Source organism: Salvelinus alpinus, chromosome 13, assembly GCF_045679555.1.
Source record: "Salvelinus alpinus chromosome 13, SLU_Salpinus.1, whole genome shotgun sequence".
In the NCBI taxonomy this organism is placed as follows: Eukaryota; Metazoa; Chordata; class Actinopteri; order Salmoniformes; family Salmonidae; genus Salvelinus; species Salvelinus alpinus.
Window position 1 is genome coordinate 15,458,004 of NC_092098.1, and position 27,970 is coordinate 15,485,973.

The 27,970-nt window shown below is 43.3% G+C and overlaps 1 protein-coding gene across 2 annotated transcripts; it reads right to left on the reverse strand.

The window, feature by feature from the left end:
• Positions 1 to 6,432: 6,432 nt before the first annotated feature.
• On the reverse strand, positions 6,433 to 27,845 carry LOC139537180 (amyloid beta precursor protein binding family B member 1-like). Of its 2 annotated transcripts, none has more exons than XM_071338200.1 (14): positions 27,695 to 27,845; positions 26,102 to 26,910; positions 25,735 to 25,940; positions 25,399 to 25,461; positions 25,148 to 25,224; positions 24,984 to 25,044; positions 20,961 to 21,107; positions 20,745 to 20,872; positions 19,460 to 19,574; positions 19,210 to 19,294; positions 16,174 to 16,254; positions 12,894 to 13,009; positions 12,567 to 12,743; positions 6,433 to 11,645 (listed from the first exon to the last, which is right to left on the reverse strand). In XM_071338200.1, the coding sequence occupies exons 2-14, from the start codon at positions 26,889 to 26,891 to the stop codon at positions 11,484 to 11,486; spliced, it is 2,208 nt and encodes a 735-aa protein (XP_071194301.1). In that variant the 5' UTR covers positions 26,892 to 26,910; positions 27,695 to 27,845; the 3' UTR covers positions 6,433 to 11,483. The 2 variants fall into 2 exon arrangements, with proteins under 2 accessions (XP_071194301.1, XP_071194300.1); XM_071338199.1 differs by having other exon boundaries at positions 16,159 to 16,254.
• Between the last annotated feature and the right edge of the window lie 125 nt (positions 27,846 to 27,970).

Sequence of the window (27,970 nt, forward strand, 5' to 3'; positions counted from 1 at the left end):
ACCTTACAGTGAAATGCTGACTTACAACCTCTTAACCAACAATGCAGTTTTAAGAAAATCCATAAAAAAGTAATGGATAAGAATAACAAATAAGTAAACAGCAATTGGAGGGGGGACAATGCAAATAGTCTGGGGAGCCATTTGATTAGCTGTTCAGGAGTCTTGTGGCTTGGGGGTAGAAGCTGTTTAGAAGCCTCTTGGACCTAGACTTGGAGCTCCGGTACCGCTTGCCGTGCGGTTGCAGAGAGAACAGTCTATGACTAGGGTGGCTGGAGTCTTTGACAATTTTTAGGGCCTTCCTCTGACACCGCCTGGTATAGAGGTCCTGGATGGCAGGAAGCTTGGCCCCGGTGATGTACTGGGCCGTAAGCACTACCCTCTGTAGTGCCTTGCGGTCGGAGGCCGAGCAGTTGCCATACCAGGCAGTGATAGAACCCGTCAGGAAGGTCTCAATGGTGAAGCTGTAAAACCTTTTGAGGATCTGAGGACCTATGCCTAAACATAACTGACCAGGTTTTGTCGTGACATCTTCACGATTCGATGAATGATCTGCAGAAGATGGTCATCAGCGTCTTATTCACCCTGAAACTGCAGTTTCCTCAGGAAGAACAAGCACTGATTTCTCTTTGCACAGATAGCATCCACATTGGCCTCAAAACTTAGTTTGCTGTCAAGGAAAGTGGTATGTCCTGTACACTAACCTATAGGGAGGAAAACATCTGTACAGTAGGGACACTTTACAAACACCACATCACCTTGGAGACACAAAGCTATCGTCCAAAATACTTCTCCCACTGGGAACAAACTAGTTAAATCAACGTTGTTTCAATGTAATTTGTCAACGTATTGTGACTTGGAATCTTCATGGAAAATACATTGGAGCTATCCAAGCAGCAGAAACGTCTCCTTCAAATGTTGAAATTTGGTTGCGTTGACAACCAAACAATTCAAGATCACTTTTGTTGGATTCACGTCTCCATCTAAACCAAAAATAAAAGTTAAAAAAATGAAATAGGTTTTAGCCAGTGGCTCAGCGATTAGAGCATTGGGACACTAACAGAAAGGTCGCTGGTTTAAATACCCAAGCCGACAAGGTGAAAATTCTGTCGATATGATCTTGAGCAAGGCACATAAACCTAATTTGTTCCAGGGGCGCCGTACTGCTATGGCTGTCCCTGTAAAACAAAACACATTTCACTGCATCTATCTGGTGTATGTGACAATCATTTGTATTTATTTTTATACAAGCAGTAGATACATCTCCTTTAAATGTTGATATTTGGTTGGGTTGTCAACCAAACCTAATTCAATATTACTTTTGTAAGACAGTAAATAGCCATATTCATTATCTCCAGCACCAAACCAGTCTATGATCTGTGGTAAAAATGACAAGATCCTAAATAATGCTTTTCTGTGACATCACAGGGTAGGATTAAAAGTATAGTGTTCAGCTGACCACATGGGACTCCAGCCTCTGTGTGTGTGTGTGTGTGTGTGTGTGTGTGTGTGTGTGTGTGTGTGTGTGTGTGTGTGTGTGTGTGTGTGTGTGTGTGTGTGTGTGTGTGTGTGTGTGTGTGTGTGTGTGTGTGTGTGTGTGTGTGTGTGTGTGTGTGTGTGTGTGTGTGTGTGTGTGTGTGTGTGTGTGTGTGTGGCAGAAAGCTCTAATTGCCAGCAGCTAAAATGTGATTAATGAAGCCCCATTGAATCTTTAATCGTCACAGAAGAGATCATTTAAGTCTAATGAGCATAAACATCTGAACCACAGACAATACAAGGAGTGTGACTGCATAGTGGAGGGTCAAAAACAAACGTCTTTGATAGGCCATAGTGATTGGAATTACTGCCTTACAATTTCACCGCAACACAGTATTTTAGGGAACATTCATTCTGTGACAAAAGCAACAGAAATGGAACTTGTTCCTTATCCAGGTGTGAACAAAACAGCCGTATCTGATCCAGTTGAGACATTATTCAGTACTATGAAGGTTGCACCTCTGTGCTTCGACTGCGTGCTGAAAACAGACTCGTTGTGTGTTCATGTGTACTCGATTTCTCCTCTTGCTTGTATGATGGGCCTCTGTTCCCCCTGGCTCTCATAGGCAGGCAGCATCCTCCAGTTTTGACAATAAATCATCATCAGCTGATATAAAATATACATATAAAAATCAGTGTGTGATGACGTATCGCGTAAGTATTCATGTACTGAATTAAAATCAAAAGTTCAATGTGTTTCCATCGCATTTTCAATTCCACCAATAGTTTCGTCACAAAAACTGCTGCATAGGGCGGCGCACAATTGGCTCAGCGTAGTCCAGGTTTGGCCGGGGTAGGCTGTCATTGTAATTAAGAATTTGTTCTTAACTGACATGCCTAGTTAAAGGTTTAAATAAATAAATAAATAATTTAAAAAACAAAATGTGCCTACTCTGGTCTTGGCATATGAGCACTAGCCAACAGCTCGCAGATACTGTGCGGGTAGCTAGTCTACATGATGAGATTATTATGGATAAGAGTGATAATATTTTTATTTGCACAGAGCACCGTGCACTTTCACCGCCCTGTGAAGTTTGTCATAACTTATTTCATCTGTAGCCTAATAAACTGCATGGTTTCCCAGGTCGTAGCTTGACTCCAGGCTTACTTCGATATAATGGCTGTTATATCAATATATGCGCATTAAGGCATTTAGACCTCCATTTCCCGCATATTTCATTTTACAGAAGAAAAAAAATTCCACCACATAGAACGAACATATTATATGTCCACGTTTTTAAAAATTATACAAAAAATACACGTTTCAATCACAGCTGTTGTGATACATTTTTTTTTTACGGTATGCTTTACTTGCATAAAAAAATTTGGATGGAAACATGGTTAGTGTTTGAAAATTACTGTTTTAACTTTTTATGTCATCGGGTAGAACTTAACATTATGTTTTATACCAAACATAGACATGCACCATTTTCACATATGTAGACACTGGTTTGGTGCTGAAGAGAATAAATATGAGGTTGAAAAGTGGCGGAGTTTCCCTTTAAAAACATCTTAAGGCTCATACCCTTTTTTTCAATTTTCGCCTAAAATAACATACCCAAATCTAACTGCCTGTAGCTCAGGACCTGAAGCAAGGATATGCATATTCTTGATACCATTTGAAAGGAAACACTTTAAAGTTTGTGGATATGTGAAATTAATGTAAGAGAATATAACGCATTAGATCTGGTAAAATCGTCTTTGATTTGCAAGAGAAAGGCCATACTTTCAGATAGGAGTCTAGGTGTGATTTTGGCCACCAGATGACAGCAGTGTGTGTGCAAAGTTTCAGACTGATCCAGTGAAGAATTACATTACAGCACAATATTTTGGATCAAGTCTGCCAGGAGTTTTCACAAATGCGCCGAATTGGTCAAGTACATAACTAGAGAACATACAAAAATGATATGGTACTAAAAAATGTAAGTTTACACAATCCCAGGAATGTCATACATGAATATATACTAACTTTCACACATCTAGATGGCCGGGTGGGGTGGGTGTGGAGCCAGAGACAGCAGTGGGGTCAAACTGTAGACCCCAGTTCCTACATTTTAACATAAAAATAGATTTTATCAAACAAAACTATGCTACATTTTATTTCTGGGACCCTCAGGATGACAAATCAGAGCAAGATTACTGAATGTAATTACATTATTTACCTTCAGAAGTGAATGTATCAAACCAGTTGACGTGATTAAAGTTTGTTGTTGTGCACTCCCCTCGAACAATAGCATGGCATTATTTTCAGTGTAATAGCTACTGTTAATTGAACACTGCAGTTAGATTAACACGAATTTAAGCTTTCTGCCCATATAAGACATGTATACAGTCGTGGCCAAAAGTTTTGAGAATGACACAAATATAAATTTTCACAAAGTCTGCTGCCTCAGTTTGTATGATGGCAATTTGCATATACTCCAGAATGTTATGAAGAGTGATCAGATGAATTGCAATTAATTGCAAAGTCCCTCTTTGCCATGCAAATGAACTGAATCCCCAAAAAACATTTCCACTGCATTTCAGCCCTGCCACAAAAGGACCAGCTGACATGTCAGTAATTCTCTCGTTAACACAGGTGTGAGTGTTGACGAGGACAAGGCTGGAGATCACTCTGTCATGCTGATTGAGTTCGAATAACAGACTGGAAGCTTCAAAAGGAGGGTGGTGCTTGGAATCATTGCTCTTCCTCTGTCAATCATGGTTACCTGCAAGGAAACACGTGCCGTCATCATTGCTTTGCACAAAAAGGGCTTCACAGGCAAGGATATTGCTGCCAGTAAGATTGCACCTAAATCAACCATTTATCGGATCATCAAGAACTTCAAGGAGAGCGGTTCAATTGTTGTGAAGAAGGCTTCAGGGCGCCCAAGAAAGTCCAGCAAGCGCCAGGACCGTCTCCTAAAGTTGATTCAGCTGCGGGATCGGGGCACCACCAGTACAGAGCTTGCTCAGGAATGGCAGCAGGCAGGTGTGAGTGCATCTGCACGCACAGTGAGGCAAAGACTTTAGGAGCATGGCCTGGTGTCAAGAAGGGCAGCAAAGAAGCCACTTCTCTCCAGGAAAAACATTAGGGACAGACTGATATTCTGCAAAAGGTACAGGGATTGGACTACTGAGGACTGGGGTAAAGTCATTTTCTCTGATGAATCCCCTGTCCGATTGTTTGGGGCATCCGGAAAAAAGCTTGTCTGGAGAAGACAAGGTGAGCGTTTCCAGCATGATGGAGCACCTTGCCATAAGGTAAACGTGATAACTAAGTGGCCCGGGGAACAAAACATCGATATTTTGGGTCCATGGTCAGGAAACTCCCCAGACCTTAATCCCATTGAGAACTTGTGGTCAATCTTCAAGAGTCAGGTGGACAAACAAAACCCCACAAATTCTGACAAACTCCAAGCATTGATTATGCAAGAATGGGCTGCCATCAGTCAGGATGTGACCCAGAAGTTATTGACAGCATGCCAGGGCGGATTGCAGTGGTCTTGAAAAAGAAGGGTCAAAAACCGCAAATATTGACTCTTTGCATCAACTTCATGTAATTGTCAATAAAAGCCTTTGACACTTATGAAATGCTTGTAATTATACTTCAGTATTCCATAAAAACATCTGACAAAAATATCTAAAGACACTGAAGCAGCAAACTATGTGAAAATAAATATTTGTGTCATTCTCAAAACTTTTGGCCACGACTGTATGTCCCGGAAAGTTGGCTGTTGTGTACAACGTCATTCTAGTCACATTAGCGCACGTTAGCAAAAACCGTCCCGGTTTAGGGACACCCATCCCCAAGAGGTTGATTAAGGCTATTTTACAAACGAATGTAAGAGTATTTATTCAACCTTAAAATGAGTAACACATCCATGGCCACATTTTGAGGTTACTGTAACAATGCGTCTTCTTATGTAATCATAGAAAGTGTGCATGTTCAGGGTCCCAGGTCTGTGGAAATCTTCACAATTGCTATAATAATCTGCACAGAATCTCAAACAGCATTGATCACTTGCGCCATGTACTTTAATGTAATATCAACTGCAATCCAGGTCATTTGGTTGTGCTATTAGATAAAGCACAGTGACAACACATTACAATTTTATATAAATAAACAATATATCTGACATCGTATTCCCATTTGAACTTTGATGTGTTTTTAAATGGTTGAAAGTGCAGTGATAAAACATTTAGGTGACAACTAAACCAAAAATCAGACATTGATTTTCCATTGGAATTTGGTTGTGCTTTTAGATGGTTGAAAGCATAGCGATAACACATTAGGAACTCAACAGACTTTTGGCTCTCCTTTTGAGCAGGTGAAAAAAGGTTGGAATTTTATTGATCAACATATCTACCAAATTCTCCACGTTGAAATAACATAGTGTGCCCAGTGGGCTCATTCATTGTTTAAACAAACCTCGAAATATAGGAGAAAATTATGGAAATAATGAATGATGTGATGAGTCTTAAAAAGCTGAATTACATTAAATCATGATTAGCACCTTGTGAATACAGGCAGAGTATAAAAACAGCCTTTCTTTCTTCTTCATTTCAAACAGGGGAGCTGTAGGCCTATCAGCTGCATCTAAAGTAATACTCTATGATGACAAAGCTCTGTGCGACAACAGCGTAGTTTGGACCAAGAAAGGAGGCGGCATACTGAAAATCAACAGAAGCACTGCTGGGGAACCCAACGTCTGTGACGATTAGAGAAACGGGATGAAAGCAAATACAGGGACGGGAGAATATGGAACTGGTAATCCACTGACTGCGTCAACTGGAACACAGTACATTTACATGTGAAAATATTTACCCCTGGCTGGGTGTGTGTGTGTGTGTAACTCATTTAGGATATTAACAGCAGGCAAAGTGGAAAAGGGGGAATAAAACGTGGAAATAATTGTAGATGGTGTTGGCTTTGTTTTATTGACACAGCCTCATAAATATTCATGTTAGTAAGTCTTCATTTCAGCTGTAAACTGAGCTAACCAAGGGCATGACAATTATTCTCAATACTGTTCAGTCTTTTGAACAGTGGCACTCACATTGATGATAAAATAAACATATCCAAGTAACTCATTGTGAACTGTTTGTGTATGCATTAACTCTGCATTTATTAATTTTAAACCATTCCTGGAGTGCATCATGAATATGAGGTGAGGTGTAAGTAGCTACTCACAGTGTTATTCAGCAAACACCACAATGGCCCACAAAACAATACAGTTCCACTTTTTATTTTGTCCTGTGACACAATATTAATATACATGTATATGTATACAGTACCAGTCAAAGGTTTGGACACACCTACTCATTCAAGGATTTTTCTTTATTTTTACTATGTTCTACATTGTAGAGTAATAGAAGACATCAAAACTATGATAACACATATGGAATCATATAGTAATCAAAATATATTTTATATTTGAGTTTCTTCAAATTGCCACCCTTTGCCTTGATGACAGCTTTGGCACTCAATCAGCTTCATGAGGTAGTCACCTGGAATGCAATTCAATTTAACAAGGTGTGCCTTGTTAAAAGTTAAATTCCACAAATTATTACCTTCTTAATGTTTGTGCCAATCAGTTGTGTTGTGACAAGGTAGGGGTGGTATACAGAAGATTGCCCTATTTGGTAAAAACCCAAGTCCATATTATGGCAAGAACAGCTCAAATAAGCAAAGATACATGACAGTCCATTATTACTTTAAGACATGGTCAGTCAATCTGGAAAACTTCAAGAACTTTGAACATTTCAAGTGCAGTCGCAAAAACCATCAAGGGCTATGATGAAACTGGCTCCCATGAAGAGGACCGCCACAGGAAAGGAAGACCCAGAGTTACCTCTGCTGCAGAGGATACGTTTATTAGAGTTACCAGCCTCCGAAATTGCAGCCCAAATAAATGGGCTGCAATTTACAAAGTTCAAGTAACAGACATCTCAACATAAACTGTTCAGAGGAGACTGCATGAATCAGGCCTTCATGGTCAAATTGCTGCAAAGAAACCACTACTAAAGGACACCAATAAGATGAAGAGACGTGCTTGGGCCAAGAAACACGAGGTGACACTGATTTACTTAGAATTCAAGGCACACTTAACCAGCATGGCTACCACAGCATTCTGCAGCGATATGCCATCCCATCTGGTTTGCGCTTAGTGAGATTATCATTTGTTAGTCCCACTAAAAATGACCCAACACACACCTCCAGGCTGTGTAAGGTCTATTTGACCAAGGAGAGCGATGGAGTGCTGCATCAGATGACCTGGCCTCCACAATCCCCTGATCTCAACCAAATTGAGATGGTTTGGGATGAGTTGGACCACTAAGTGAAGGAAAAGCAGCCAACAAGTGCTCAGCATATGTGGGAACTCCTTCAAGACTGTTGGAAAAGCATTCCAGGTGAAGCTGGTTGAGAGAATGCCAAGCGTGTGCAAACTATCATCAAGGAAAAGCATGGCTACTTCGAAGAATTCAAAATATATTTTGATTAATTTAAGACTCTCCTGGTTACTACATGATTCCATGTGTTATTTCATAGTTTGTCTTCACTATTATTCTACAATGTAGAAAATAGTAAAAATAAAGAATGCTTGACTGAGTAGGTGTACAAACTTTTAATTGGTACTGTATATACATACACACACACACACATCACTTACATTCTTCAGATATGTAAATGACCACTTTTTTTGCATTACAGTCACCAGTGGATATTAAAGAAAACAGAAGCTAAAAAATACACATGGCTGACATACAGGAGTGTGAGCAAAAGGTATCACTTCATTGTAAGGTTTCCTTAAGGCTTAATAAATACCTCACATCGAAAGGTTAACACACTGAACACACCTGAAAAACAAAAAGGCAGACAAAAGTTGACGTTTGTTAAAAACTGAACACAGATATTTTCCATGGCCTATGACAGAGGACATGATCACAGCCCTATCATATTAGTGTTGCGGTACATTTGGATCAAAGTCTGTTTCTTATCTTCAACACATGTAAATCATTCAATCATTTATCTTAAGTTAAAAGAAAAGCCTGTATTACTAATTGTTATTGAAATGATTAATCCTTAAGACAAATATTTAACCTTGAACATCACCAAAGCAACCTAAATATCTTGAGCATTACAACAAGGAATCTACATTGACAATCCGATGGGGTTTTTGTTAGTAGGGCTAACGTATACCCGTACTCAGACTTCCCATCGTGGCCTATATTTGTCCTTACAGAGCTGAAAACACACTGAGGACCCTCTGTGCGCCCCTGTTCTGAAAAGCTAATGTCAGTCCTTATATAACAGCCATGCAAAGTGCGCCCACTGGTTGACATCTACACTGAGTGATCATATAAATGGGTTATAACCTCTTTCTCAGCTAAACAAAAGAAACGGGTGAGCAATAAGTGGATTAGGGACATGTGTATTAAGTCACTATTGAAATGGAAGGGAAAACATTTGACACGTGAAATGTACAGTAACATCTATAGCCACAACATGTACAAATTCTTGAAAGTATTTTTGAGGGCTCAAAGCATGGTGCAATATTACAGTGTGAATTAAAAATAAATGATATACTAACACCAGGAAGCTCTGTTTTTACAAGGCAACCAATGTCTGACATTTACAGTAAGTAGTGTAGAGTACTTAGTGTGTAGAGTAAGGAGTAAAAATTATAGGCGTGATGAAAATCACAAATTCAGTTACAAAAAAAACAATGTCATACTAAAAAAAACTACATTGTACATACACGTATCTATGTTTTTATTAGTCAGTACTTAAGAGTGAGCGAGCAACTAAAGCCAGGCCAAAGCCTAACCTATGGCTTCCTGTCTGGTCAAATTGCTGTCCAAAACAGATGAGAGCTGGAGAACTGTGGCGCAATAAAGTGGCGGGGGATAACTAGTATGGCGATACAGATTTGGAAACACTGCTGCACCAGTGACCACATAGTGGTAGGAACTGAGGCTAAAAAGGCATCTCCATCTCACAGATATGTTACACACACACACACACACACACACACACACACACTTAGAAAAATATAATAACTTCATTAAAGAAAGTATTTTTAACCAACTGCATTCAAAAACAAAAAGGGAAGACTATGCTCTCGTCAGTCAACTATGGGATAGTGTATTTTAAAGATGTGTTTATATGCAGCGAAGTGTTCATATGATTTACACATACTGCACGCTAAGGAGGAAACTTCCACACATACTTCAGTCTGACTCTTTCATAGACAAACACTGTTTGTGGGTAAAAAACACTTTCCATTGCACAACAAAATTCATCAGGCTTGTTAGCTCTCCTGTTGTGTTGTCAGACACACTGCTAATGAAAAATTACTATTCTAAAGCCCAGCAGAGGGCAGTCAGGAGTTTAAAGATAGAAATTAAGAAAGGAAGTGGGAGTTAAATGACTTGTGAGTTACTGACAGACGCTGTCAAGTTCAGTGACATGTCTATCACAATGATAGTAGTGTTTCATCCCTTAGACCCAATTAATTAGGAGGCATAAAAGTTGTCAGATCTTATAAACAGTTTGAAAGGACAAGGGGGTAGCTATAAATAGCTCTGTCACTGCTCAGATGTAACTAAATTAAACACACAAAACATGTTTAGACATACAGAATGGAGTAAAGGAAAACAATTATAACACTTGACACGTGTAAAAAACATAATTGTTAAACAGATAAAAAAGAATGTGGTTAAACAGACTAACATACAACATCTGGTCATAAAAAAAGGATGACAAAATCAACTTCAGGTCCATTTCCACACAATAGAACGCTTCCATCTTCCTCCAACATACTGTCCACTTGGAGTGCAGTAACAGATAGCCTAAGCTTTCTTTGAGACATGAGGTTTCACTAAAACTTGAGTCATGCTCTAAAAGTATGCCATCTCCATTTTAGATTTGAGGAGTTGAACTATACACATTTTACTGCAATTTGCAATACACATACAAATAAAAATGTTGCTGGTTTTCCAGCTCCCCCAGAAGGAAGAGGGAACTTAAAACAAAACGGCATTACAACAAATGTACTATACAAACTATATATATCCAAAATATTTGCCAAATATTATATTAGCTAGCTAGCATGTTTTAGTGCTTCCAGCTCAACACTCATTCACCATGCTGCATTTTATGTTGACTTCTCATGCCACTTTCTAGTCTATATCCATTTTGAAATGAAAACCAACATGATAGTTCCACAAGCACATGGCATGAGCTCAACCACATTCACAATTTCAATTGCACATCTTCCATTTCTATTTTCACAAATAATATACTATATTTGTTCTGCAAAACAAATAGCAGAGACAATGTTACAGAACGGAACTGTTTTCCTAAGCATAATTAGTGTTGGTACTTTGTAAACTAGACCAAATGTAATCAACTCTTGCTGTCATTCAAACCACTGTCCAAGAGTCCAGCAGTTTCCTCTTAACAGACCAATTAGAAAGAGTTCCAAACATCTCTTCCGATAAAATATAATTTTCGGTTCCCCCCCTCAGACCACTCCCTGACAGTCCTAGCTAAATTCTTGAGAAACTGCTCTTTGCTAAGAAGCTATTTTTGTTTATTTTTGACCATTTTACCTGAAAACATATCACAGTAAGGTACTTCTTACCCGGAAATTATTTGATATTGAGATAACTTCTGCATTGGACCTTTAATAATTCACAGATTAAACAAACAACTGAAGAAAAAGATGGCCTACTTGTCCAACCAAAGGTGAAGTGAAGGAAGTGTAACGCATAGAGGAGCTGTGGGCAGCGCTAGGTTTACTGGTACCCCAACCCACAGTGCCCATGAGAAGGGAAGCAGGTTCTACCATAACACCTCAGAATGGGGGCGATAGAGAGGCAGTGGAGGAGTGAGGAGAGCCATGGCTATCATGGTGGGCTTGGCCTGGGGGTAGAGTGGTGTGTAGTGGGTTAGTTGGCACCTCTCAGGGCGTCTGGGACCCAGACCTCTTGAAGCTGCCCAGCAGGCTCTGAACTCCCTTCTTGACACTTGAGCCCACACGGCGTGCCACGGAGTCAGCCGGCGGGCCTGGCAGGCAGGAGCTGGTACTGGGCGGCCTGGCGTCCAGACACTTCTGGTAGCGCAGCTGTCAACAGGCACACAACATTAGCACCAAATCTCATTCGAAATATAAACTTGGGATTCAAAATATATGGTGCAACAAGGCTGTGTATGTTTACTATTGTCTCTTCGTAAAACAGTCCAATCCCTGCAAACTCCTCATATCGAGAAGAACCACTCACCCAGTGTTTCTGAAAAAGTTGCCATATCAAATAAGAACCCATCTGAATGCAGTCATTTGTAGGGTATTGCTTTTTCAGGACTACACACTGACATCACATGGAAGTGACTACAACAATCATGCAAGGAGGAATGATAGCCTACCAAGTCAACGTTGGCTACTTGAACAATGCACGTCTCTGTCCACCTGGCTTGTAAATATTCTCTGTTTCAGTGTCAATCTATTTTTCCACTTGTCTGTGCCTCCATCCTTGGTACAGTAGCTAGTTAGCCAACTAGCTAGCTTGATTTGCATTGTTTTGGGCATTTTTAATCTAACTACACAACCAGGCATTAGATTAGAGGTAGAGGAGGGAAGCAAAATGACTTCATCTAAATAGTCCTCCATGCTGGACTTCTATGACATTTCCGTACATTTTCTTATAGGGGGCAACGTTCTCTTACAGGGATATCTAGCAAAACATAAAATAGCGGAACACTTCTCTCCTGTCTGCACACAGCTGTCACAAACTCAATGGCGCTTGAATCTTTGCGGGCAGAGCTCAGTTGATACAATGTTGAACGTTTGCTAGCGAGAGTGTGAGCTCAAAACAGACAGGCAGAGTAAAGAAATGATGTGATCGAAAGACAACCTGAACCAAGCTCCATGAACAGCCTGTGAGATTTATAGAGGATATTGATTTTCAATAGGATATTTTCTGCCGGACAATTAATTTGTATCGGACAAAAGCCAGCAATTCCTGGCTGATGGAAACATTGCACTCACCATGCAGGCGGCCTGCACGGCCTCACTGAGGCTGGCTGCGTTGGGCTCACACCAGAACATGTGGCAGATGAAGTCCCCGGGGCCCTCGGCCATGATGAAGGCAAAGGTGTGGACGTCCTTCCCCACGCCCATGAAGGACAGGAACCGCACCCGGCACTCTGACAGAACCTCCTCTGTCTGCAAGAAACACAACAGAACACCTTGGGTTCTATTCTCACAGAAACTTAAACAACCTCAGACCTTCAAATTGGAAAGACATAAAAAAAATATATAATAATTGAGATTGTGCGTGTACATTTGAGTGCGACCACCTATATGTGTACTCACCTCAGCAGCGATTATGGTAAGTGTGGCTGAGGCCACGTTCACAGTAACTGACGTCCACTCTTCCTTGTCTTTGGAATTCATTGCTGTGTCGAGGGCAACGTTAACTAGGTCCATACCTGGATAGGAATAACAACCACCTAGGTTAGACGGAGCTGCTCTTCCTCCCGGGGAAGGACTGCCCGTTCCATGATCTCGCCATCACGGTTGACAACTCCATTGTGTCCTCCTCCCAGAGTGCTAAGAACCTTGGCGTGATCCTGGACAACACCCTGTCGTTCTCAACTAACATCAAGGCGGTGACCCGTTCCTGTAGGTTCATGCTCTACAACATTCGCAGAGTACGACCCTGCCTCACGCAGGAAGCGGCGCAGGTCCTAATCCAGGCACTTGTCATCTCCCGTCTGGATTACTGCAACTCGCTGTTGGCTGGGCTCCCTGCCTGTGCCATTAAACCCCTACAACTCATCCAGAACGCCGCAGCCCGTCTGGTGTTCAACTTTCCCAAGTTCTCTCACGTCACCCCGCTCCTCCGCTCTCTCCACTGGCTTCCAGTTGAAGCTCGCATCCGCTACAAGACCATGGTGCTTGCCTACGGAGCTGTGAGGGGAACGGCACCTCCGTACCTTCAGGCTCTGATCAGGCCCTACACCCAAACAAGGGCACTGCGTTCATCCACCTCTGGCCTGCTCGCCTCCCTACCTCTGAGGAAGTACAGTTCCCGCTCAGCCCAGTCAAAACTGTTCGCTGCTCTGGCACCCCAATGGTGGAACAAACTCCCTCACGACGCCAGGTCAGCGGAGTCAATCACCACCTTCCGGAGACACCTGAAACCCCACCTCTTTAAGGAATACCTAGGATAGGATAAAGTAATCCTTCTAACCCCCCCCCCCCTTAAAAGAGTTAGATGCACTATTGTAAAGTGGTTGTTCCACTGGATATCATAAGGTGAATGCACCAATTTGTAAGTCGCTCTGGATAAGAGCGTCTGCTAAATGACTTAAATGTAAATGTTAGCTAGCAGCTACAACTACAGTGCATTCGGAAAGCATCCAGACACATTCCCTTTTTCAACATTTTGTTACATTAGAGCCTTTTTCTAAAATGGATTGAATCCTCATCAATCTACACACAATACCCAATAATGACAAAGCAAAAACATGTTTAGATTTTTGTGCAAATATATAAAAATTAAATAAAACAGAAATACCTTATTTACATAAGTATTCAGACCTTTCGATATGAGACTCAAAATTAATTTCAGGTGCATCCTGTTTTCATTGATCATCCTTGAGATGTTTCTACAACTTGGGAGTCCACCTGCGGTAAATTCATTGATTGAACATGATTTTGAAAGGCACACATTTGTCTCTATAAAGTCCCACAGTTGGCAGTGCATGTCAGAGCAAAAACCAAGCTATGAGGTCGAAGGAATTGTCTGTAAAGCTCCGAGACAGGATTGTGTCAAGGCACAGATATTAGGAAGGGTACCAAAACATTTCTGCAGCATTGAAGGTCCCCAAGAACACAGTGGCCTCCAACATTCTTGGGGACCTGTGGCCGTGTGGCCGCGTGTGCTGGCCACACGGCCAAACTGAGCAATCGGGGGAGGGCGGCCTTGTTCAGGGAGATGACCAAGAACCCGATGGTCAAAGCTCCAGAGTTCCTCTGTGGAGATGGGTGAACCTTCCAGAAGGACAACCATCTCTGCTGCATTCCACCAATCAGGCCTTTATGGTAGAGTGTCCAGACGGGGAAAGGGGATACCTAGTCCGTTGCACAACTGAATGCCTTCAACTGAAATGTGTATTCCGCATTTAACCCAACCCCTCAAGCAGAGAGGTGTGGGGGGCTGCCTTAATTGGAATCCACGTCTTTGGCGCCCGGGGAACATTGGGTTAAATGCCTTGCTCAGAGGCAGAATGACAGATTTTTACCTTGTCAGGTCGGTGACTCGATCTAGCATCCTTTCGGTTACTGGCCCAACGCTAACCATTGCCGCCCCAGGAAGCCACTCCTCAGTAAAAGGCACATGACTGCCAGCTTAGATTTTGCCAAAAGACACCTAAAGGACTATCAGACCAGGAGTAACAAGATTCTCTGGTCTGATGAAACCAAGATTGAACTCTTTGGCCTGAATGCCAAGCGTCAAGTCTGGAGGAAACCTGGCACCATCCTTATGATGAAGCATGGCTGAGGCAGCATCATGCTGTGGGGATGTTTTCAGAGGCAGAGACTGGGAGACACGTCAGGAACGAGGGAAAGATGAACGGAGCAAAGTACAGAGAGATCCTTGATATAAACCTGCTCCAAAGCAATCAGAACCTCAGACCGGGACGAAGGTTCACCCTCCAACAGGACAACGACCCAAAGAACACAACCAAGACAACACAGGAGTGGCTTCGGGACAAGTATCTGAAAGTCCTTGAGTGTCCCAACCAGAGACCGTACTTGAAGTGATAGCTGTGCAGCGACGCTCCCCATCCAGCCTGACAGAGCTTGAGAGGATCTGCTGAGAATAATGGAAGAAACTCCCCAAATACAGGTGTGCCAAGCTTGTAGCATCATACCCAAGAAGACTCGAGGCTGTAATCACTGCCAAAGGTGCTTCAACAAAGTACTGAGTAAAGGGTCTGAATACTTATGTAAATGTATTACTTTAAAAAAAATATACATTTGCTAACATTTCTAAAAACCTGTGTTTGCCTTCTCATTATGGGGTACTGTGTGTAGATTATTGAGGGGGAAAAAACATAATACATTTTTGAATAAGGCTGTAACGTAACAAAACATGGAAAAGGTCAAGGGGTCTAAATACTTTCCAAATGCACTGTACATCTGTCTGAGTACACTCAATACCTGAGAATATTAGGAAAATGGAAGGAAGAAATTACAAGAAATGTGTTCGTTCATAATTCACTTAAAACCAAGGGAGTTAAAAGCTCAATATCCATAACAAGAGGATAGCTCATTGAAGTTGAGACTTCACACAGTAAGAAATCAGTATCACAATCTGTCGGAGAAATTAGTAGAATACGTGCAATAATTTGAAACATTCAATTAAGTAAATGTGTATTGAATGCATTTCATTGAGTGAAACCGAACTTAGTAGAAAGTTAGCATTCATTTAAACACAGTAGCAAAATACAGGAGGACAAGTGGAATGTTAAACAGGCAGTGACTGAGAAGTTTCCCTGAAACATTGTTCAAAACACCACAAGATACACCAACACAACAACTAGGAAAGAGAAGAATAAGCATTCCTTACCAAAGCGTTCCTTACCTACGGGTTTGGCCACAGGCACGTTCCCCAGGTAACATACCTGGAAGCGCTGGACTAGCTCATTCTTTGGTGCAGGGAATTCTGCAGGGAGAATAGAGCAGAGTGAGAGAGACAGAAAACCTCCTGCTAAAACCATACAAAGGACCTGAAAGAGCCCATAGATGCATTTGGTTTCAGATTATACATGAAGTATATAGTCATTAGGGATGGAACAGCATGTTATCGAACCGTTCGGTATGCCCCCTTCGGTTCAATACGCACACGTGAACCGCGGAATTATGGTATGCCTGTCATTTTCCTATAATTTCCAAAACGTGCTTATTGCGCTGCAGACTACACGCACATTGTACATTCAAATCCACAGAAGCAAACGTGCAGCTTGTGGCTGGTAGGGGGCTCCTGGGGGCTGACAAACTTTACTCCACAGCAATGTCTCAAAATGTGGCAACCGCAGTGACCCCCCCCCCCCGCCCCTTAAACAACCAATGGACGATTTGCAATGACATCTCAGTAGGAAACTTCCCTAACGGGGCCCCATGAAGAGAGGGGAAACTAAAAATAAATATTCTCTCAGCTCCAACGTGACAATGGCGTGCGCCAGCGAGACAGAGAAGCAAATTTGAAGAAGCATTCAGCGTTCAATACAATGACGAGTGTAAGAAGACCGTAAACAAAGTACAGTCTGCAAGCATTGCTTTGCCACTCGAGTGGAAACACGTCTAACATGATATGTAATTTACGTGGCCATCACCCAGCCGTATCCCTTGCAGGTGGAGCAAGGAGAGTCCACCCGTTAACGAAAACACCACATTCTCTCGTTGCTGCCTTCTAACAACAATTTGCGACAAATTCAGAAAAACAAAGAAATAACGAAAGCAGTGGGAGTATTCATAGCCAAAGATTTGCAGCCCTATTCGGTGGTTACTAACTCTGTACTTTGTCACCTGATGGAAAAAATGTAACTGCGTTACAATGTTTCCTCCTGCACACATTTCAGCAGCAAAGTAATTCCCAAACTCGATGAAACATCACGGAGAGAAATAGAAAACAAATTGACACAGATAACCCATCTAGCTCTCTCCACTGATAGTTGGACCTCCAGAGCAACTCAAAGCTACCTCCACTATGTACTGGAAGCTACCTCACTGTGTCGGTTGACTATGTACTGGAAGCTACCTCACTGTGCTGGTTCACTATGTACTGGAAGCTACCTCACTGTGCTGGTTCACTATGTACTGGAAGCTACCTCACTGTGCTGGTTCACAATGTACTGGAAGCTACCTCACTGTGCTGGTTCACAATGTACTGGAAGCTACCTCACTGTGCTGGTTCACTATGTACTGGAAGCTACCTCACTGTGCTGGTTCACTATGTACTGGAAGCTACCTCACTGTGCTGGTTCACTATGTACTGGAAGCTACCTCACTGTGCTGGTTCACTATGTACTGGAAGCTACCTCACTGTGCTGGTTCACTATGTACTGGAAGCTACCTCACTGTGCTGGTTCACTATGTACTGGAAGCTACCTCACTGTGCTGGTTCACTATGTACTGGAAGCTACCTCACTGTGCTGGTTCACTATGTACTGGAAGCTACCTCACTGTGCTGGTTCACTATGTACTGGAAGCTACCTCACTGTGCTGGTTCACTATGTACTGGAAGCTACCTCACTGTGCTGGTTCACTATGTACTGGAAGCTACCTCACTGTGCTGGTTCACTATGTACTGGAAGCTACCTCACTGTGCTGGTTCACTATGTACTGGAAGCTACCTCACTGTGCTGGTTCACTATGTACTGGAAGCTACCTCACTGTGCTGGTTCACTATGTACTGGAAGCTACCTCACTGTGCTGGTTCACTATGTACTGGAAGCTACCTCACTGTGCTGGTTCACTATGTACTGGAAGCTACCTCACTGTGCTGGTTCACTATGTACTGGAAGCTACCTCACTGTGCTGGTTCGCTATGTACTGGAAGCTACCTCACTGTGCTGGTTCGCTATGTACTGGAAGCTACCTCACTGTGCTGGTTCGCTATGTACTGGAAGCTACCTCACTGTGCTGGTTCGCTATGTACTGGAAGCTACCTCACTGTGCTGGTTCGCTATGTACTGGAAGCTACCTCACTGTGCTGGTTCGCTATGTACTGGAAGCTACCTCACTGTGCTGGTTCGCTATGTACTGGAAGCTACCTCACTGTGCTGGTTCGCTATGTACTGGAAGCTACCTCACTGTGCTGGTTCGCTATGTACTGGAAGCTACCTCACTGTGCTGGTTCGCTATGTACTGGAAGCTACCCCACTGTGCTGGTTCGCTATGTACTGGAAGCTACCTCACTGTGCTGGTTCGCTATGTACTGGAAGCTACCTCACTGTGCTGGTTCGCTATGTACTGGAAGCTACCTCACTGTGCTGGTTCACTATGTACTGGAAGCTACCTCACTGTGCTGGTTCACTATGTACTGGAAGCTACCTCACTGTGCTGGTTCACTATGTACTGGAAGCTACCTCACTGTGCTGGTTCACTATGTACTGGAAGCTACCTCACTGTGCTGGTTCACTATGTACTGGAAGCTACCTCACTGTGCTGGTTCACTATGTACTGGAAGCTACCTCACTGTGCTGGTTCACTATGTACTGGAAGCTACCTCACTGTGCTGGTTCACTATGTACTGGAAGCTACCTCACTGTGCTGGTTCACTATGTACTGGAAGCTACCTCACTGTGCTGGTTCACTATGTACTGGAAGCTACCTCACTGTGCTGGTTCACTATGTACTGGAAGCTATCTCACTGTGATGGTTCACTATGTACTGGAAGCTACCTCACTGTGATGGTTCACTATGTACTGGATTGGAAGATGAAGAGCTACGTGTTGCAAACTCATCCTCTGTATGAGTGTCATACAAGCACACTTTTCTTAAATATAAAGACACTGAAACCGTACCGTGGTCCACAAACCGTGATACATACCGAACCGTGGGCACACTGGCACTTTTACTGTATGACTATTAGGGATGTAATGGTACAGTGTTTTACCCTGGAAAGGAATGTCTGCCAGTTTAGAGGGGTCTGTGTTGAGTCTGTTCAGAGAGGATTTGGATGACTTCCTCTGGGCCATTATCTACAGATAAGGAAAGACAGGAAAGACACAGTTTAGCCTTAAATTCAACATTTGGAAAAAATGAGGACAAACATCCACCCCTGAACCACAGTTTCAAAGTCATGTGAAAAAAGTTAAATGTGGAGACCAGAGTATGCTGCAGTGCACCATAGCAGATGGGCTTACCTTAGAGCAGATGTCATGCATGCTCGTGGCAATGTTCTTAGCAGGTGTGTCACACCTGAACACATGGCACTTCAGAACATGAGTCAGTTTGTCTCTCGCCACGTAGGCAAAGTCCCTAAAGTTAGCACAAACACACAAACGAAAAGAGGCATCACCAGAGAAAGAGGCTGTTATAAAGGCTGATCATGACAAATGAGGCTGATAAACAGACAATGCTGAAATCAGTCAATACTGATCAGGATCTTTGACCAATATTGTTCCGTCTCTACTCAAGAGAACTATCAACCTAATAGTGTAAGTTTTCAAAAATACAATGAACAAACGTAACCACAATTATGACAGAGAACACTTAACGTAGTCTGACTATTACTGATGGCTAGTCTACATTGAGTGTACAAACATTAAGAACACCTGCTCTTTCCATGACAGACTGACCAGGTGAATGCTATGATCGCTTACTGATTTCACTTGTTCAATCCACTTCAGTCAGTGTAGATGAAGGGGAGGAGACAGGTTAAAGAAGGATTTTTAAAGCCTTGAGATATGGATTGTGTATGTGCCATTCAGAGAGTGAATGGGCAAGACCAAAGTTTTAAAGTGCCTTTGAACGCGATATGTTAGTATGTGCCAGATGCACCGATGTGTCAAGAACTGCAATGCTGCTGGGTTTTTCACACGCAACAGTTTCCTGTGTTTATCAGGAATGGTCCACCACTCAAAGGACATCCAGCCAACTTGAAACAACTGTGGGAAGCATTGGAGTCAACAGGTGCCAGCATCCCTGTGGAACGCTCTCAACACCTTGTAGAGTCCATGCCCTAACGAATTGAGGCTGTTCTGAGGGCAAAAGGGGGGGGGGCAATATTAGGAAGGCGTTCTTAATGTTTTGTACAGTGTATAGGTGTTACTTTCACAGAGAAACTGATCGAAAGTCATGGGTGTGAGTGAGAAACATCAAGCATTATGGGATGGGGGTGTGGAATCAACAACTGACAAGCCAATGTTGTAACTATGACAACCACAACCTATGTGACAGAAGATGGTGGTTACAACAATACACTACCTCTCCCTGTGTGCCCAAGTGCAGCAGGTTAGAGAGAAAACACCAAATCAATTCAACAGAAAACAAAGCAGGATTCACAAAAGGCAACTCGAGATTCACTTAAAAGCCAGGCAAATAAAACTCAAATAAGAAAAGTTTCCTATAGCAAACTGGCAAAAACTGATATTTGTAGATTATATTAATAAAAGAAGAAAGAAGAGTTAAGAGTAGCAGGGGACTGGCCTGCCGTTGTCCCGGCCCACTCCCCACACTCGGATGCTGACGATAGGCTGGGTGTGCAGCAGAGTCTGGCCCAACGGATCTATCAGGTTCAAGATCTCATTCTCCAGAACAAGGAGCATGTCTTTTCCCTGTGTGGAAACATTACACAACATTTCTCTAAACATTGTTCTACCAACATTACGAGGTTATATTCCCACACACAAGCCATTCTCTAACCTCTCCCCAGATCCCAGCCGTGTCGTGCAGGTTGTGTTTGTGGTAGGAGAGCTGTCTGATGCAGTTGTTGACAGCCACACTGCTCTTCCCTGGAGCCATCTCCTCCTCTGATATCTCCACCCAGCCCAGAGACCGGACTGCAAAAACCTATTCAAATCAATTTTTATTTGTCACATGCTTCGCAAACAGGTGAAGACTAACAGTGAAATGCTTACGAACAATGCAAAAATAAAAACACGTGGAATAAATACATAATGTGTAACGATAACTTGGCTACATACACGGGGTACCAGTACAGAATCGATGTGCAGGGCTACGAGGTAATTGAGGTAGATATGTACATATAGGTAGGGGTAAAGTGACTAGGCAACATGACAGATAATTAACAGTAGTAGCAGCTTCTGTGAGGATTGTGTGTGTTTCGCGACAGTATGCCTGTGTGTACGTGTTATGTGTGAGTGTATGTAGGAGTGTCAATGTAGGTATGTGTGAGTGTGTGGGTAGAGTCCAGTGTGTGTGCATGAGTCAAAAGAGACAGTGCAAAAAGGGTCAATGCAGATAGTCAAATCGCTTCCTGCACTAACTATGTAGCAGTCTTATGGCTTGGAGGTAGAAGCTGTTCAGGGTCCTGTTGGTTCCAGACTTGGTGCATTGGTACCGCTTGCCGTGCGGTAGCTGAGAGAACAGTCTATGACTTGGGTGGCTGGAGTCTGAGCATTTTTAAGGCCTTCCTCTGACACCGCCTGGTATAGATGTCCTGGATGGCAGGGAGCTTGGCCCATATGTACTGGGCCGTACGTACTACCTTCTGTAGCGCCTTGCGGTCGGATGGCAAGCAGTTGCCATTCAAGTTGTGATATAGCCGGTGAAGATACTCTAAAAATGGTGCAGCTGTAGAGGAACTTTGAGGATCTGAGGACCCAAGCCAAATCTTTCAGTCTCCTGAAGGAAAAGAGGCATTGTCGTGCATTCTTCACAACTGTGTTGGTGTGTGGACCATGTGAATTCCTTAATGACGTGGACACCAAGGAACTTGAAGCTCTTGACGCGCTCCACTACAGCCCCATCGATGTGGATGGGGGCGTGCCCGGCACGCCGTTTCCTGTGGTCCATGATCAGCTCCTGTGCCTTGCTGACGTTAAAAGGAGAGGTTGTTATCCTGGCACCACACTCCCAAGTCACTGACCTCCTAATATGCCGTCTCATCGTCGTTGACAGTCATGTCGTCAGCAAACTTAATGATGGTGTTGGAGTCGTTCGCGGGCAGAGTCGTGGGTGAAAAAGGAGTACAGGAGGGTACAATGCACACACCCGAGGGCCCACACCATGTTGTGGGTCAGCGTGGCTAATGTGTTGTTACCTATCTACACCACCGGGGGTGCGGCCTGTCAGGAAGTCCAGGATCCAGTTGCAGAGGGAGGTGTTCAGTCCCAGAGTACTGAGCTTAGTGATGACCTTGGAGGGCACTATGGTGTTTAACGCTGAGCAATAGTCAATGAACAGCATTCTCACATAAGTGTTCTTGTCCAGCTGGGAGAGGGCAGTGTGGAGTGCAATTGCGATTATGTCATCTGTGGCCCTGTTGGGGCGGTATGCGAATTGGAGTGGGTCCAGGATGTCTGGGTTGAAGTTGTTGATGTGAGCCATGACCAGCCTTTCAAAACATTTCATGGCTAGATGTGAGTGCTACGGGGCGATAGTCATTGATACAAGTTACCTTGGCTTTCTAAGGCACAGGGAGTATGGTGTTCTGCATGAAACATGTAGATATTACAGACTGGTTCAGGGAGAGGTTGAAAATGTCAGTGAAGACATTTGCCAGCTGGTCAGTGCATGCTCGGAGTACGCATCCTGGTAATCCGTCTGGCCCTGCGGCCTTGTGAATGTTGACCTGTTTAAAGGTCTTACTCATGTCAGCTTTGGAGAACGAGATCACACAGTCGCCCGGAACAGCTGGTGCTCTCATGCATGGTTCAGTGTGGCTTGCCTTGAAGCGAGAATAGAAGGCATTTAGCTCTCCTGGTAGGGTCACGTCACTGGGCAGTTCATTGTAATTCGTGTTAGTTTGCAAGCCCTGCCACATCTGACAAGCGTCAAAGCCGACGTAGGAAGATTCATTCCTTGCCCTGTATTGATGATTTTCCTGTTTGATGGCTCATCGGAGGGCGTAGTGGGATTTCTTTTAAGTGTCCCGATTAGTGTCCAGCTCCTTGAAAGCGGCAGTTCTAGCCTTTAGCTCAGTGTGGATGTTGCCTGTAATCCATGGCTTCTGGTTGGGATAAGGTGAATTTGGAAAGAATTCAGACCCCTTTACTTTTCAACATTTTGTTACGTTACAGCCTTATTCTAAATCTACACACAATACCCCAAAATGACAAAAAAAAAAGAACTTTTTTTTATAGAAATGTTTGCACATTTATTAAAAATAACTGAAATATGACATTTACATAAGTATTCAGACCCTTACTCAGTACTTTGTTGAAGCACCTTTGGCAGCAATTACAGCCTCAAGTCTTCTTGGGTATGACGCTACAAGCTTAGCACACTTGTATTTGGGGAGTTTATCCCATTCTTCTCTGCAGATCCTCTCAAGCTCTGTCAGGTTGGATGGGGAGCATCGCTGCACAGCTATTTTCAGGTCTCTCCAGAGATGTTTGATCGGGTTCAAGTCCGGGCTCTGGCTGGGCGACTAAAGGACATTCAGAGACTTGTCCCGAAGCCACTCCTGCGTGGTCTTGGCTGTGTGCTTAGGGTCGTTGTCCTGTTGGAAGGTGAACCTTTGCCCCAGTCGGAGGTCCTGAGTACTCTGGAGCAGGTTTTCATCAAGGATCTCTCTGTACTTTGCTCCGTTCATCTTTCCTAGGAGACTAGTCAGGATCGTATTCCCTGCTGCTAAAAAACATTCCCACAGCATGATATTGCTACCACCATGAATCACCGTAGGGATGGTGCCAGGTTTCCTCCAGACATGACGCTTGACACTCAGGCCAAAGAGTTCAATCTTAGTTTCATCAGACCAGATTACCTTGTTTCTCATGGTCTGAGAGTTCTTTATGTGCCTTTTGGCAAATTCCAAGCTGGATGTCATGTGCCTTTTACTGAGGAGTGGCTTCTGTCTGGCCACTCTACCATAAAGGCCTGATTGGTGGAGTGCTGCAGAGATGGTTGTACTTCTGGAAGGTTCTCCCATCTCCACAGAGGAACTCTGGAGCTCTGACCATCGGGTTCTTGGTCACCTCCCTGAATAAGGCCCTTCTCCCCCGATCGCTCTGTTTGGCCGGGCTAACAGCTCTAGGAAGAGTCTTGGTGGTTCCAAATGTCTTCCATTTAAGAATGATGGAGGCCACTGTGTTCTTCAATGCTGACAAAATGTTTTGGTACCGTTTCCCAGATCTGTGCCTCGACACAATCCTGTCTCGACACTCAACGGACAAGTCCTTCAACCTCATGGCTTAGTTTTTGCTCTGACATGCACTGTCAACTGTGGGACCTTATATGGACAGGTGTGTGCCTTTCCAAATAAAGTCCAATCAATGGAATTTGCCACAGTTGACTTCAATAAAGTTGTAGAAACATCTCAAGGATGATCAATGGAAACAGGATGCACCTGAGCTCAATTTCAAGTTTCATAGCAAAGGGTCTGAATACTTTCGTAAATAAGTTTTTTTTTTTTTTTTTTTATAAATTTGCTAACATTTCTAGAAACCTGTATTTTCTTTGTTATTATGGGGTAGTGTGTAGATTGATTAGGATTTGTATTTTATTTAATACATTTTAGAATAAGGCTGTAACGTAACAAAATGTAGAAAAAGTCAAGGGGTCTGAATACTTTCTGAATGCACTGTATGTTCGTACAGTGACTTTGGGGACGATGTTGTCGATGCACTTATTAATAAAGCCACACAAAGACATGAGGACAGAGAAAGAGCGATTGACCTTAGGTTGAATGTTGACAGATAAAAATATGTGTGGGATTGGAGTGGAATGATGGTTATGTCCATGTGTCCAAGTGAGAGTACATACCTTAGCCTCCGGGTCATTGATGAGCGAGTTCATATTTTCCTTTTCTTCAGATTGTGAGCAGCTAGGAGGTGAAAGGAATCAGACTATCAGTTAGTTTTCATCTACACAAGTCAGGAGCATCTAATGATAACAGACACCATACATGGTGGGGGTGGGAGACTCACTTGAGGTTGATAGAGGCATAACGCAATGTGGCTCCTTCAAAATCCTTTAGGGTCTGATCAGCCATGGCATCTTCCTCCTGAATTTAAAACAACAGTAAGAAGTCAAAATCACCAATCAAATGTCTACAATTTCTACAAATGTCTACGTAAGCAGTTGATACCTAAACATTGAACATCTCAATGTTCAATGTTTATGTAAAGGTTTTAAAACTGCATTGATGTTGGGCTTGTTTCAAGTAGTTGGCCCTTACCTTCCAGAACTCCTCGTCATTAAACCTGTTGGGGCGGGACTGGGTGAGACTATTCCACATCAACTGAAAATACAAAAAAGAGACAAGGCCCAATTAGAAAACTAAATCAGTTCGCACTAGCAGTGGGTGCTTAATGGAAATACAATGACTGTGCGGCACGGGCAGGCATTGAGTACCGGCAGATGGGTCAATGCACGTACAATCCACTTGCTCAGACAATTTTTTCTTCACAGTCCTGATACAGTATGTGGAACAATGTAGTCTTCTATCACATGGCAAGAACAATGTCCTCAACACATACACACAGCTCCCATCGCTCTATCCTCTAGCTCTCACCGTTGGCTCCGCGTTGGGAGTGATGGCAGGGGAGGTACTGGAGGGTCTTTCTGGGGCTTCTCCCTCCTCTAGGGGAGAGGGGGCCTCCCACTGGGTGGTGCCTGTGGGGATGTGCCAGTAGTAGGTACCCGACTCGTCTCTGACCCGCATCCACCCTGCAGGCAGGTCTGTGTCCGTCTCAAATGCACTGCGGTCCCAGTAAGACTCTATACAACAAGGAGGAACGGTGAGATAAATATAAGATAACCCAGAACACAATTGGATTGTGTCCCACTTCCTGTTTGTGACAAAAACAAAGTGCAAATCTTACACAAAAACCTACATTCAAAGCCCATCCATTGTTAAGACATTTTGTTGCCCCGCTTACCTGGGTCACTGTCTGGCGTGCTGTTGGCTGTGCTGCCCTGAGACAGTGACATGCAACTGGAGTCCTCATCACTGGGTGCTGCATTTCTGCCCTGAAACAGCAGGCATGTGTTCTTCACTTCTCCACTGTCATATGTCTGAGACTCACTGCTACTCTGCGCCTCAGACGAGTCCGTGTCCTTCTCTCCACTTGTTGGAAGTAGTAGAGACTCTTCCTCATCCCCATCCTCTTTCTCTTCTTCCTCCTTCCCATGAGGGGTCTCTGAGGTGTCGATCAGCAGAGGCTCATTCAGGTCAGAGCAGAGGGACCTCAGGGTCTTAGAAGAAGGGTTCTGCTCACTGTCTTCCTCCTGCTGGTCCATCACTAAAGAGTTATGGTTGGGGTTTCCATCTGGGCTCTCGTTGTGATTCAAATCCTGGTCAGAATTTATATTCTGGTCCTGCTGCCTCTCTGCCACTTTGCGAAGTTGATTCTGACCCTCCTTGAGCCACTTGGCATTGGTCCCGGTGCAGTGCTGTCCTTGCTCGTTCTCCTGGTTCCGGACCCTCTCCTCCTCTCTCTGTTGACTGGACTCTTCCTCATCGATGCAATTGCTACCCATGGTGCCATTCAGCAGGTCCAAAGGTGTGGATGTGGCATAGTTGTGGCGCTTCTTGGTGGAGGAGGTGGTGGTGCCTTTGGCCTTCTTGCTCAGGTCAGAATCAAACTGAGGGGAGCGGAGGTCAAGGGTCAGCGAGGATGGCAAGCATGTGTTCTCATTGGCCAGGTCGGAGGTCTTCTCCAAAGACATGGCAGAGAGCTTAGCGCCACTGTTGGGAAGTGGGGGAAACAGAAAATCAGGCCTAAAGACTAACATGGGTGTTTGTCTACGACAGCATACACAACTGTGTGGAGACAGAGTTCATGTATCAGTGTTTAAATGGTCTGCATTAAATAGATCTAATTTGAGTCTCATCTGATTTCTAAAATGTAGCATAAATATGATTGCAACCTGTTAACTACTAGCAAAGCTTGGCATGCAGTGATTTCAGCTCCTCCCAGTTGGACTCCAAGGCTGTGCAAGCAACACAAACTATAGAATAGCTAAAGTTAGGTAAAAGCCCACACTAACGTTACATGTTAAGCTAGCTGACGTTGGCTCGTAAAGGCCCACTGCATGTCTAGCTCGTTGCAAGCCTGTAAGCAAGTTAAATGCTACTATGCACAAAAAAATTAGGGGCAGAGGACATGTCATCTTGCGAGCTAGTTTGCCCTACATAAACAATGTTTGGAATATTTGTTTGTTAGCTAACGTTAGCTACCTAAATTAGCTGCCTAGTTTGCTAGCTAAAGCTGCCAAAATTTAAGAAAAAAAAGCTATCAATACTTATATTAAACCACGTATGGCACACATATTAGCTAACTATATATTTATATTTTGTATAATAGCCTAGAAGCCGTCAAATGCATCACATTAGCTAGTTAGCTCGAGTTACTAGAAAGCTGTTTGCTAGCTAGCTAGCTACAGTAACGTTAGTTGTGACTCTCGTAGCACTATCATTCTCCAGTTATAAACACACCCTTGTCTTGGGTGCCAGCGACATGGTAACTTACCCTGAATTGTATTTTCCACGCCTTTATTTCAGTGGTAAATAGATAAATGTAATGGTTTGCGACATCGAAGACGTCGTGGAACGAAAACAATTTTGTGAACCGCAACAGCTGCAAAAAACGTCACTCGTGAACGTCATTCCGTAGATTCGAAATTATCCGCTGCATGATTTCCAAATTTGTGGCTATTGATGATATCTGCGTTTTCTGTGAAAAAGAAGGTGAGAATCTGTCTCACTTGTTCTTTGAATGTAAATTTGTGTCAGAATTTTGGGGAAA

What these genes read in the sequence shown, in the direction of transcription:
- LOC139537180 (XM_071338199.1), bottom strand. Translation starts at nt 26,891, where the DNA reads ATGTCTTTGGAGAAGACCTCCGACCTGGCCAATGAGAACACATGCTTG. An exon ending in GGCAGACATTCCTTTCCAGG is followed by an intron (nt 16,255 to 19,209) that starts GTAAAACACTGT and finishes TTCTCCCTGCAG; the next exon opens with AATTCCCTGCACCAAAGAAT. An exon ending in TTACCATAATCGCTGCTGAG is followed by an intron (nt 12,744 to 12,893) that starts GTGAGTACACAT and finishes TGTTTCTTGCAG; the next exon opens with ACAGAGGAGGTTCTGTCAGA.